Source organism: Fringilla coelebs (assembly GCF_963513975.1).
Source record: "Fringilla coelebs genome assembly, chromosome: 18".
NCBI lineage: Eukaryota > Metazoa > Chordata > Aves > Passeriformes > Fringillidae > Fringilla > Fringilla coelebs.
Window position 1 is genome coordinate 435,110 of NC_140044.1, and position 12,506 is coordinate 447,615.

At 52.6% G+C, this 12,506-nt stretch overlaps 1 protein-coding gene across 1 annotated transcript; it reads left to right on the forward strand.

The window, feature by feature from the left end:
* Nucleotides 1-8,281: 8,281 nt before the first annotated feature.
* LOC311160741 (somatomedin-B and thrombospondin type-1 domain-containing protein-like) lies at nt 8,282-11,390 on the forward strand (the record flags this gene model as incomplete). Its single annotated transcript, XM_084217791.1, has 5 exons — nt 8,282-8,642; nt 8,860-9,054; nt 9,990-10,068; nt 10,567-10,731; nt 11,273-11,390. The coding sequence occupies 5 exons, from the start codon at nt 8,282-8,284 to the stop codon at nt 11,388-11,390; spliced, it is 918 nt and encodes a 305-aa protein (XP_084073917.1).
* Nucleotides 11,391-12,506: the final 1,116 nt, after the last annotated feature.

Here is a 12,506-nt window from a genome sequence, read left to right on the forward strand (position 1 = left end):
AGAGGTTGTATCCCAACCAAAGTTTAGATTTCTTCATAGTGAGTTCTGTTTTTAAAAGAACCCTGAACATAAAAGTGTAGCAGTTAAGAGGATGGCACATGAAACATTTGTTTAACAATTCAAGAACAGTTCATCTTTTCCCGTCTCCCCTGCCCAGAGAAAAGAATGGTTCTGTGCTGGCACTCGTGAGCTGGCACATGGGAGGTGCTGACAGAATCCCTGTGAGGGCTGGCAGAGAATACAAATATATTCTTCGGGGCTGTGGTACTTTAAAAAGAAATAAATGTGTCTTTTAGCCATTTACTCTAACCCTGGGCATGCCTGTGAGGCTGGGCAGGGCCTGGGAGTGTCCCCTGATGTCCCAGGATGGGCTGTGGCGCACCAGAGCTCCCAGTGCACTGCAGAGGAGCAAGGAGAACTGGGACTGGAGACTTTTGCCACCTCTTGAGGAACTTCCTGAGTCCAATGAGCCTGACTGAGCTGAAGAAGTCATTTAGCTAAAGATATTTTCCACCTGGTTTTGCCAAGGAGAATAAAATCCAAACATAAATTTGAATAAATTTAACACTAAGTTCTGCTGCAGCTGTTGACTATCTCAGACCCCCCCCCCCCCCACACTTTCCCTTCCTTGCCAAGCTAGGCAGCACAAATCACGTTTACAGTTCCTTTTGCGTTGCGCATGTGACAGGGGTTTGCAGTGTAACAAGATTAGTTTTCCCTGTAATCCTCTTAAAATGTCCTTCCTTTGATTGTCTTTTCATCTTTTGGTGTTCTGGTACTTGGATTAACAGCACTGAGATTTATTCCACAAGTCTTGTTTGATAAGCTGCTTTCAAAAATTATTTGCCTACAAACACACTTAATTTGGAAAAAGCATTTTAACAGGAGCTGAATTAAACAGTGTGTATTTTACAAACAGAAAAAAAGCAAAGCGTGGAGCCATGACAGGATTCTGAGCCAGTCTGGACTAGAGCTTCCTCCTGCAGGACAGAGCTCTACCTCTCCTGCGTTTAGTCCCCAGCTGCTGTAGAGGCTTCTGGCTTTGTTCCTCTCCCTGCCCGTGCGCCTGCGTGACTCCATTTCAACCCCGTCTCTGCCGCTGGTGTTATTCCACAGCCACAAGTTCCTGCCTTCCCCCGGAGGGCACAGCTCGGGCTCGGGCGGTGGCAGCTCCTGCAGAGCGGGCAGCCCTGGAGGCTGAGCCCGCCGAGCCCGGGCTGCACACGCCGCTGCTCGGGAGCACCTGCAGTGTTGCGGGCTGGCACGGCTTCCCCGAGCCGCGGCACTGCGGTCACACCCCCTTCCCAAGGCCAATTTTTAGCTACAAAAATCACCGCTCGCGCCGGTACTTGGGGTAGAAACTGGGCTGCTTTCATTCAGGACACAGCCTTTGCTTTCTGTTGCATTCCTCACGTCACTCAGTGGCAAACTATTTAACGCAACATAATTTACTTTTCTAAAGCGCCTAAAAGCCAAGTACCTGTGCTGTGTACCCCAGACAGGGGCAGGGCCCCCGACAAGGCCCGAGCCGAGCTAGGGCTGAGCGGGCGCACCCACCGCGCTGCTGCGGCTGCGGGCTGGCAGCTCGGGGGAGCACGGCCGTGATGGATGTCAGCCGTTGGACAAGGCACTGAGTATCTCTTCACTGTTGTTTTTTATTTTAGTTTGTAAAAGAAAACAGCCCGGGTTCCGCTGGTCGCCCCCTACGCCTGCCCCCGGCCGCCTTCCTTCACCCGCCCACAGCGCAGCCAGGCCCGGCCATGCGGCGCAGCGCCCGCCCCGCGCGGCACCGCGAAATGGCGGCGCCTCCCGCCACCTTCAGCGGCTCCGAGCTCGCCACAGCGGCGGGCGGACGGGCGGCCCGGCCCCTCGCCGTGAGCCGGCCCCCAGCTCCTGATGCAGCAGGAGCGGCTCCGCAGGCCCCGCCCGGCACGGCGGCGATGGCGGCGCCGCAGCGCTGGCAGCGGGGCGGGCCCGGGCGGGGCCTGCGGAGCCCATAAATTCCCTCTCGCGGCGCTCCCGGGCCTCTTGCTCCGGATCGGCCGAGGTGGGTGCGTGTAGTGCGGGCAGGGAGCGTTCGGGGATCCCCTTTGCCCTTTCCCTGGGGCTGGGCCGGGCCTCTGCGGCCGGCCAGAGGCGTCTCTGTGCCCGCCCGTCCTGAGGCAGCGCCGCGCCGTGTGACCGCCTGTCTCCCGCTCGGCCCCGGGCCCGTCCGCAAGGGCGCCTCAGCGGGCTCCGACCGCTCTTCCCGCCGAGCTCACGCGGAGCTCCCCGGGCGTTCGCTGGTAGAAGTGATGACTCTTTCCCCGTCAGAGCGGCAGTGTTGACTATCGCTGTCCAAGCCAGGTCGTGTCTGATGCACCAGCGAAGCGGCCGCGGGCCGGTGCTGACCGTCCGCTGCTCCCGGTGCTCACTGCGCTTTCTTTCCCCGTAGGACGGCGGAGCCCAAGCTGCCTGCGGGAGCCCCTTTGCCCGGAACCAGGCCGGCGATGAGGGCACTTCCCCGGCGTGCGCTGGCAGGCCCGAGCCTCTGCCGGGGCCAGGCGGTAAGTCTGCAAAATAACTGTTCCGTACCGAATTGAAAACGCACGTATTTAGATTTGCTCTTTCAAAGGAGTTACTTGGGCCGCGCGTTGCCTGGGTGGTGTCACTGGAGAGTACCCGGTGTGGGTCCCTCCCGCAGGGACTGCAGGGGCCGCGGGACGGGCGGTGCGGGGCGGCTCCGGGGTGCCGGCCCGGGGGCTGTGCGGGCCCTGCCCTCCGCCGGGCACCGCACGGTCCCGGTGCTCATGGCTTGGGCAGCACGGCGCCTGCCGGCGGGGAACGGCAGCCCCACGTGGACACCAGGCCTGGGGCTGCAAAAGGCAGTAATAATATGTTAATCTCTTCCTGGCGCCTCCTTGGCTGTTCAATGTCTTGGCTGTCTTGAACTCTGCTCTAGAACACCCATACTTTGCTGTTCTTCATTTTTTGGGGGACTATTTCCCTGTCCTGTGTACTTGTAGAGAATGCAAACCAGCCGCATTTTGGGGCAAGAATTTACATTAACTCCCTAAAGTTCTGCCAGGGAAGGTGGGTGTGTGGCACAGCTGCTGTGGGTGTGCAGCCACAGCTCCTAGGGAATTGCTGGTGTAAGTGATGACTGAATTTTTTCCCCATCAGAGCGACCGTGTTGATTACTTGCTGTTCAAGCCAGATCGTGTCTGATGCACCAGCAGGGAAATGCTGCTGTGTCTCACACCCTGGTGTTAACAAATGCCCAAAATATTGGAATCGGGGCCCTGATGCTGATGGTTCCCTTTGGCTTTACCCCCCAGGACGCTGAAAGCAGAAGTGGGGGGTTGAGCCTTGGGGAGACCTGAAGTTCAAACTGCAGCTGACAGTGAAGAGGTGTGGTATGTGGGCAGTTGTCTGGTTTGCTCTACAATGCCTGAATCTCTAGCAAATAATGGTAAGTCTTTAAAGTAGGCGTGAATCACGTTTAATTAAATTTATAAAGGAGAATGGGGGAGAAGGGGAAGAAATACTTTTCTGCAAGGGAGTGGCTTCCAGTTTATCCCTACAGACCATACTGATGAGTGTTAGCTTAGGTATTGTAGAAGTGAGAGTACAGGGATTTTCCACCTGCAGAAGCATTGCTTTGAGGTCCTTTGGGCCTCCTGTTCCATCATGTCCAAAGTGAATAGGAACCAGCAGGCCAGGAAGCTGCCAGCTGCCCCTGTGTGAGCTGAGCTGGAACAGCATGGTGGCTTACAGCTCTGTCCTGTTTGCTTCCCTGCTGCCTTGTGTTCAGAGGGCTCATTTTAAGGGCACTGTGCATGGACCTCCCTGGGTGATGGGCAGCCCCAAGCAGCTGCCCCAGTAAGGAGCAGGAAGCACTGGCTGAAGCTGTCCTTGTGGGAGGTGCTGCTGGCAAGGCTCCTGTGCCCTGAGCCTTGCTGGCCAGGTTAAGGGGAATGCAAAGGGTTGCCAGTGTGGGCATGGCTCTGCCACTTCCTCTGCTACCAGGTCGTGGTGCCTGTGGCACTACCAGGGACATGGGAGTGTGGCACAGCTGCTGTGGGTGTGCAGCCACAGCTCCTAGGGACTTGCTGGTGTAAGTGATGACTGAATTTTTTCCCCATCAGAGCGACAGTGTTGATTACTTGCTGTTCAAGCCAGATCGTGTCTGATGCACCAGCAGGGAAATGCTGCTGTGTCTCACACCCTGACAGGGTCTGGTGCTGACAGTTCCCTTTGCTTTACCCCCAGGGCACTGTGAAGGCAGAAATGGGCAGTTGAGCCTTAGTGGTTGAGACCTGAAGTTAAAGCTGCAGCTGACAATGAAGAGGTGTGGATGAGGATGTTGTCTGGTTTGTTCCAACATGTGTGCCCCTTTGTCAGGGGAGAATGGTAAGTCTTTAATTCACCTATGTTCACTGGCTTTAATTAAGAGAAAGGAAAAGAATACATTTTTCCAAGGAAGTTGCTTCTGCAGTGCCTTAATAAGTTAAAGTCCCTGGAGGTTTGGCAGAATGGGGATTAGTATTGCAGAAGGGACCTTTGTAAGTGCTAAAACCTGAGTATCCCTGTTAAAAAATTTTGGTTTCCTGTAGGGAAATTCCTATTAAAGTTTTTTCCAAAGATCTCAAATTGAGGGCAAAAAGGTCTGAAAGATTTCAATTCAACTTCAAGGGCATAAATGTAATATTTTTGTCTTGTCCTATTTGAGCAGTGTTAAAACAAGGTACTTCTTGCAGGGTCTGGGAGCTTTTGTTCTTTACAGTTTTTGGGTTCACTGCCCCCCAGTGGGAAGTTCTCAATGTCTTGAGAAGTGGATGAAAATAATACTTTCAGCAATGTGTCTGTTTGCAAGAGAGGGATAGAGGGATTGCTTTTGGTGTTCTTTTTGTTACTTGAAGGTAAACTATGTGACATCCAAAAACCTGTCTGTCTAGTTAGCATTTCACTAATTTTTTTTAGAAAATATGCGTAACAGAACTTCATCAGATCAAAAGCTGTTGCCACTGGCTTGTCCAGTTCCAGCCTCATGTTGCTGTTAGGAGCAGCTGCTCTGTCTCCAGGGAGGCTGAAGTCTCCCAAGAGCAGGACTGTGCCCTCTCTGAGCAAAAGGATGGAAGTACTCAGATCGAATGGTGGAGCTGGTTGAGCTGACTGAACATTTCTCTGGCACTCTCTGCTCTGTTAGTTCCTGTCAAGTCCTGCCATAAAAGCTCCCTCAGTGCAGTTTGAGTTCATCCTGTTTGGAGTGCCTGGCAAGGAGGAAACTCCTTCTCTTCACAGAGTAGCTGTTGTCTAGTGGTTTTTGTGGGGGCTGGGGTGGATTTGAAAGCTGTATATTTGCTGTTTGTGATACAGTGGATAGACAAAATGTTGTCTGTTCTCTTGACAGGTTGAGATTTATAAAGAGTTGTCCTGGGCCCTGCTGGAGTTTGAGTGTTCTGCTGAAGAAGATGGATGGTTCTGCTGCTCCCATGCTGCTGCCTGGGATCCTCATTCAAGCCACAGCATTCCCTGCAATAGCTCTGACCTCTCAAAGCTGTCAGGAGTGATAAATTTGTGTATTGCCAGCTTAGATGGAGGGTGTTACATTTTCTGTTCCCTGAGTACAAGGCGTGTAACTGGAATGGATTCTGGAACTTGCTGCATGTTTAATGCAGTTAGATGCTTTTGTCTGCAGGGGCTGCATTCCCTGCCTGGCAGCTCGTGTCCTGCCATAGTCATGCAAGGCAAGGAAGCCTTTCCTGGGAGCAGCTGTCAGGTATTGGGAGGATGGCCTCGTGTGAAGGGGAGTCAGGGCTCGGTTCTCCCCTGCCATCCAGAAAGCTGCAGTGGTGGATCCCTGGCAGCCTGTGAAGTGGGCAAGGAGTGTCTGGGATGCTGCAGCACAGTGTGTTTCTGTACTGTTGGAAGCCTGGTTTTAATAAAATCTTGAGTAATGGGTTGGTTTGGCTGGTAACTGAAATTCTCTTGACTCACATTTAACAGCTCATTCCTTGATCTCCCAGTGGTTTGTGGAGTTAAGAGAGCCCAGCACCAGTGTGGTGCTGGAGCTGCCTGATCTCTTAAAACTGCTTACTGGTGAGGGACCAGAACTGCTGCTGATGCAATTACTGTCATTAATGTAATGAGCAGACCTACCAGCAAACATTCTGTAGGGAGGGGCGAGTGCTTGTCCAGTGGGAGCTGGAGGGACGGATGCAGCTGAAACATGTTCTTGGCATGTTTTATTGCCTCTGCAAGAACAGTTGGCTCAGGTCATGTTTCAAGCTCTGCTGCTGTTGCACATACGCATCAGGATGAAATTTGAAACTTGGTAGGTTACTAATTCCAGGCAACCCCTGAATGCTGGAGGAATGGCTTGGGTACCCGGGGTGGGGCAGGGTCTGGGTCCCCGGGGGCAGGGTCTGGGTCCCCGGGGTGGGGCAGGGTTTGGGCAGCGGTACCGCGGCCCGCAGGGGGCGCTGTGCTGCCGCTGCTGACCCTCAGGGGCACCTGGAACCCCCCGAGACTCTGTGGTGTCCCCGGAGTGTCCGCGGAGCCCCCAGAGCCCCCCAGATCTGCCGCGGTGTCTCAGAGCAGCCGTGACAACCTCCCAGGGCATGGGGAGCTGGTACAGACACTGCTTGGGCTGTACCAGCCATGGGGGATAGACAACCCCGGTAGAAAATCTCTTACTGCAGTGCTTTGGTAAGAGCTGGGGATGAGGAGGTTTAACTCTGAATTTAAAGCAGCCTGATTTTGCTGGCCCTGGTCAGCTGGTGAGTTCGTGTGCCAGGGCCGGGGCCAGGCCCGTCTCTCTGCTCCATCAGCTGTAGAGAAACAGACCTCGCTGTTGGTACTTGTGTAACTTTCTAAACTGAAGCCTGGACCAGGAGTGTGCTCTGTCAGTGAGTGCCCCATGAGAGCTGGACTGGGAGTGTGCTCTGTCAGTGCCCCATGAGAGCTGGACTGGGAGTGTGCTCTGTCAGTGCCCCAGGAGAGCTGGACTGGGAGCTGTGCTCTGTCAGTGCCCCTCAGGGAATCGCACCAGAGCCGCGCCCTCCTCTGCGTTGTGTGAAGGAATTAGCTGAGTAATGCAATCTCCTTGGGAATGTCCTTCCTGCTCTAGATAAAGAACGAAACATGCCTTGGTTAAATGACTTACCCAGGTCACACAGTGACTTATTGGCAGAGGCAGGAATTAACATGGTGTCTTTAAATTCCAGCTTCCTGGATCCCATAGCTACTGATTTCTAGTGCTCTTCTCTTTCCTCTCCCAGTCTTTAGCCTTTATGCCTCTTGCTCACTGAAGGATTTGCCACATGTGCAATTTCCAAGCTGACAATATCTGACCACTGCCAAGAAAATGAGATGCCTGTTCTTTGCTGCAGGTATCTAGTGATATACAAAGAAGCTAACATTCTATTTCTTATCTTTTTGAACATTTTACCATGTTATGCCCAAACTGATGCAGTGCCAAGTCTCCTCTGTGCCCATGCCTCCAAAATTGTACATGCTGAAGGTGTTAACCTGTCCTCTGATGTTATTTTCTGTTTTTCTAGAAACATCTTTGCTGCACTTTCCCTGAAGTTGGAACACTCTGTCCATACCCGGTCTTAGTACAATAGCATAATCACTTGCAAAAAAAAAAAAAAAAAAGTGGGTGGGTTTTATAAATCCCAGTTCAGTGTTCAGCAAGGTATAACATCTGTTGTGATCAATATTTTAGAGCAAGCCTCTTTGATTAAAAAGTTACAGTAAAGCCCTTTGCTTTGTACTGAATAGCTAAATAATTCACAGGAGTGTCTATAATCTCTCTAAGCTTCTTGCATTTCGAATTAAGAAGAAAATTCAGGGTAATTCTGTAGAGAGCTAGCATAGCCAGCTGGATCATTCTCCTTAGGAGCTGCTGTACTGGCAGTGAAGCACTTTTCCATTTTTCATGGCTCCTGAGGTGTGCTGGAGTGAAATCCGGCAAAAAAAATTGGTGTCCTCTCTCCTCTGTTTTGATGATAATGTGTCGATAATCTGGTGGGTAAATGGCAGCAGTCGGGGCTGAAGAGTTTTTGGTTTGAGGAGTCCACAGAAAGGGACTGCGAGGTGCGCGGCCAGCGTGGGGCGGCACGGAGGGGCAGGAGCTGGGGACACGGAGGGGCGGGAGATGGGGACACGGAGGGGCGGGAGATGGGGACACGGAGGGGCAGGAGATGGGGACACGGAGGGGCGGGAGCTGGGCACACGGAGGGGCAGGAGATGGGGACACGGAGGGGCAGGAGATGGGGACACGGAGGGGCGGGAGATGGGGACACGGAGGGGCAGGAGATGGGGAAGGAGATGGAGGCACCACAGCGCCGGGAGCGAGCGGCACCTGCCGCCCGCCGGCCCCGCCCGGTCCCGCCCGCCCGGGGCCATGGCCGGCCGTGCCCGCTGGCTCCCGGCGCTGCCGGTGCTCCCGGCGCTGCTGCTGCTGCCGCTGCTGCCGCCGGCGCTGCCCCGCCGCCTCTCGGGCTGCGCCGCCCTCGGGCTCTGCTGCCCCGGCCGCGACCGCGGCTGCCTGAGCACCGGCCGGCGGCCCGACGGCTCCTCCGGGCCCTGCTACTGCGACCAGGCTTGCGCCCGCACCCTCGACTGCTGCCACGACTACACCCACACCTGCCCAGGTGAGCGACTGCGGGTTGGCCCCGCCGGGCTCAGCGGCGCCTGTGGGGAAGGCGGGGGAGCCTGGAGCAGAACTGCTGAGAACTGCCCAAGACATCCATGGGACAGCTCTGAAATAGGAAGGATTACTGAGCTATGTCAAAGAGCATTATTTTGCAGCAGGCATTTCACTGGCATCGCTCCTGTAACCTTCCACATCCCCGTTTGTTCTTCCTCCAGCTGTGCCCTGTGTCGTATCTCAGTGGAGCGCCTGGAGCGGCTGTGCAGAGCCTTGCAAGACAACCTATCGAGTCCGGACGAGGCACATCATCCAGGGGCCAAGGAACGGGGGAGACGCGTGTCCTGCTCTGGAGGAGAGGGCTGGCTGCGTGGAGTACTGGACTCGGCAAGGGACAGAGTGCCAGCAGGCCCTGAGTAAGCACACCGAAAAGTGTCTGGAGAGTCCTGGGGAGGACTCTGGTCTGGGTCACCAGAGCTGTTTTTTCCTCTGTTTGAAGAATGGTTTTTAGACCTTATATGTTTTCCATGGGCCTGCCTGGGCTAATTGAGAGCTGAGCTCTCCACACAGGAGCTTAGGCACGTCCTTTCCAGGACAGTGGTGGAAGTGGTGCCTACCGTTTGTTGTAATCCGCTGTGTCTCAAAAGTGAGATGTTACAGGTCTGCTGTGCTCTCACTTATACAAGTGCAAATCTCTGGAAATTTTGGTGAGATTGGCAGATTTATGTCTGTTTAAAACTTCCCTAAGTGGGTGTTGCACAGTTTTTAAAAATCTATTTATTTATTTAATTAATTATTTGTTTTATGACTTGCCTACAAAAAGTTGCAAAGGAGTGATACCTCTCCATGCTGAGATACACCTTCCCTGCACTGGAGCACAGTGCAGGCAAGGGAGATAATTTCTGCAGATAAAGCCTGGGTTTAGTTTGTTCAAATCAGATTCTCATGGAATGTCTTCACTGATTTTTTAGAAGAATTTCTTGTCATTTTGGTTGGTATTTTGGGGTCAACATCTGTCCAGTCTGGATGTCAGCTGCAAGTGACTTCTTCAAACCTGTTGAGAGCTGGCATTAAATGGATATTGCCTCCTTCTCTGTCTCTGGGTGTTCCTGTAAGTAGTCTTACTCTGCTCAGGAAGAAAAAAAACTGGCAGCTGTACAGATTCTCTTCTCAGTGGAATGGCTGACAGTGGTAAATAGTCTGAAAATACAAAGTTAGAATTGTTTTTGTCTCCGGCTAAAGATAAAACCCTATGACATTAAAAGCCCATCTTTTCTGTTTTGCAGACATAATGAGCCTTAGAGCAGCATTGCCACTGATGCTCTGTACCCTCTCTCTTTGGTATACACAGTCCCAGCATTAATAACTACAGGAGGGTTTGGAAAAGCGAGGAAGAAAAGAGCTGCAGCTGACGGCAGTGAAGGCGCGGGGTAAGTTGGAGGCTCGGCCCAGGACTCAGCTGTACCCACCCACAGCGTCTCTCTGGTTGCAGGTGCGAGAGCATCACAAGGAAAAACTTTACAGACCAAATCTTAGCTCCCATCACAACCTGCTCTTCAAAATCCATTCTAAGTAACTGAGGGGAGACAATAGAGGAAATGTGGCTCAGCAAGTGGATACCAGACTCGGAATTAGATTAGTCAAATGCTTGACCAGTCTGTGTCCCTCCTGGTAAAAACAGACGCCAGTCACACCTGATACTTTTTATATGTTAGCTGAAAGCCTCAGCAGAGTAGTTTTATTCCGTTTGACCTTGTCAAAAATCAGATATGTGACATGTTCTGTTCTTAATGACCTTGGATGGAGGGGTTTTTTGGTTTTTCTGGTTTTTCTTAATCAGGGGTCTGTGGTCTTGCAGGCGTGTGCTGCCCTGGCAGCCCGTGCCGGCCTGCCCTGGCGTTTGAGCTGAGCTGGCTGTTGTGTTGCAGGTACTGCGTGGAGTTCCAGCTGGTGTCCCTGGCGCCGGGCTGCCTGCACAGCCAGCCCTGGATGAGCCAGCTCAGGGAGGGGCTGAGGGTCTGCGTGGAGTGCCAGCACCCAGCCCTGCACCCCCCGAGACAGCACTGCCCTGGGGACGGCGCCGGCAGCCTGCAGTGAGAGCTTTGCCCTTGGTTTCATGTTGAATTTCTTATTCTTCTCCCTGGAGCCACTTGTTTCAGGGTCACAGTGAACTGCATGCGGCTCTCTGGAGAAATTAGGGGTCTTTGGGCTCTCTGTGGGCAGCTCTCTGCACAGGGCAAGAGTTGATCCAGTTGTGGTAGCTGTGCTTCTCCTGACATCAGGGCTGGGAGATACCAATGTGAAAAATTTCTTTAAACCTTAAGTGATAAATCCTTAAATCCTAAAATCCAAATCCTTAAATTATAAAATCCAGGAAGGGGCACAGTGCTACAGAAAAATGTCTGTTCCTGTCACTGTTAGGTTTTACTTCACATTAGTACAACCTGTGGGCCTCACTGTGGCTGCTGCTGCTTTACAGTGCAGAGAGGCAGAATCAGGCTCATGGAGTAAAAATGGATGCTATCAGACTAAATGGGATTTGCTGGGTGATTAAAGCCCTGTTGAACCTCGTGGTGACTGCCCTGCAGTGGAGCTGCAGCTCATTTTCTCTCACCTGTAATGACTGTGTTTCAGGAATCAGCTGTTGCACTGGCAGGCCCTGGGGAGCCCTGGATGCAGGGGAACCTGGAGGAGAATTCGCCGAGTGGACACTTGTTCCTGCCCTTCTGGTCACAGCTTCTTGTTCATCTGACTGCCCCTGGCAGTGCCAGCAGCCCCGGGTGCGGCAGCAGCCGAGCCCAGCCGGAGCAGGGACTGCTCCCTGTCAGAGGCTTTGCTCCCTGCCTTCCCAGAGGTGGCTGCACAGGGGCACCTGGAACCCTCCCTGTCTGTGTGTGCTCCTCAATTTCCAAGAAAATCAGGCTGGGAAGTGCCAATCTCTTTTTTTTCCTGAGAGAATCTTTTCTGACCTTGATGACTTCTTGCAATTCCTCCTTTCTTGAAAGGAATGAGAATTTACCAAATAGCAAATCAAACAAAAAAGGCCATAAGAAGGCAGGTTTAATTATTCTTTTTTTAAAGTCTTAATGAAGAATCAACAATGCAAAATAAATTAATCCAAGTGCCTTCTTTGTGTGGCAACAGCACTTTGTGGATACTTCCTGCTCGTGCTTGTGTACCTGTTCCTTCTCTTTTCATCCTCCCTGGTCTCATAATTTCATTTAGCCCTCAGTCTTACAGAGGGTTGATCTTGTGCTGCTGAGGTAATGACAGAACTTAGAAATGTGCTTGTCAAAGCTGTGAGAATAGGGACAAACTGGCCCTTGGACTTCAGCTTCAAGGAACATCTCTGAGCTGGCCAAAATGCAGTGCAGTCCTGGGGCTCTAAACAGGAAGTCAGCTCAGCTGTGCCAGGAGGGCTGACTATAGGCTTGTGTTTTTGACAGGGAAATACTTGAAATATTTTCCTTATATTCTGCTTACTAATATTCATACTTTTCTATAAATGAAAATAAAGGAGACTGGAGATATTCTCCCAATGTCTGTCTGTTTGATTAATCTGTATGGTGCCATCTCTTTAGCTTCTTAACCTAATTTGTTCCAGACAGGAACTCACTGCAGGGTGAGATCGAGGTCATTCTGTTTGTCACACCCAGGCTGGGGCTGGCTCCAGCAGAGTTTTAATGCTCAGCTCCACCTCTAGTCTGGAACTGGATCACAAACCCCACTAGTGACGATGCTGAAGGTCTTGCAGGGAGACACCAAGGGGCACTGTGGGTTTGTGCTGCAGATGCTGAGGGGTGTGGGGGGCCAGGAGAGCTCTGGGAGCACCTGGAGCCTTTGGCCAGTGCAGTAGGGATTTGAGAGC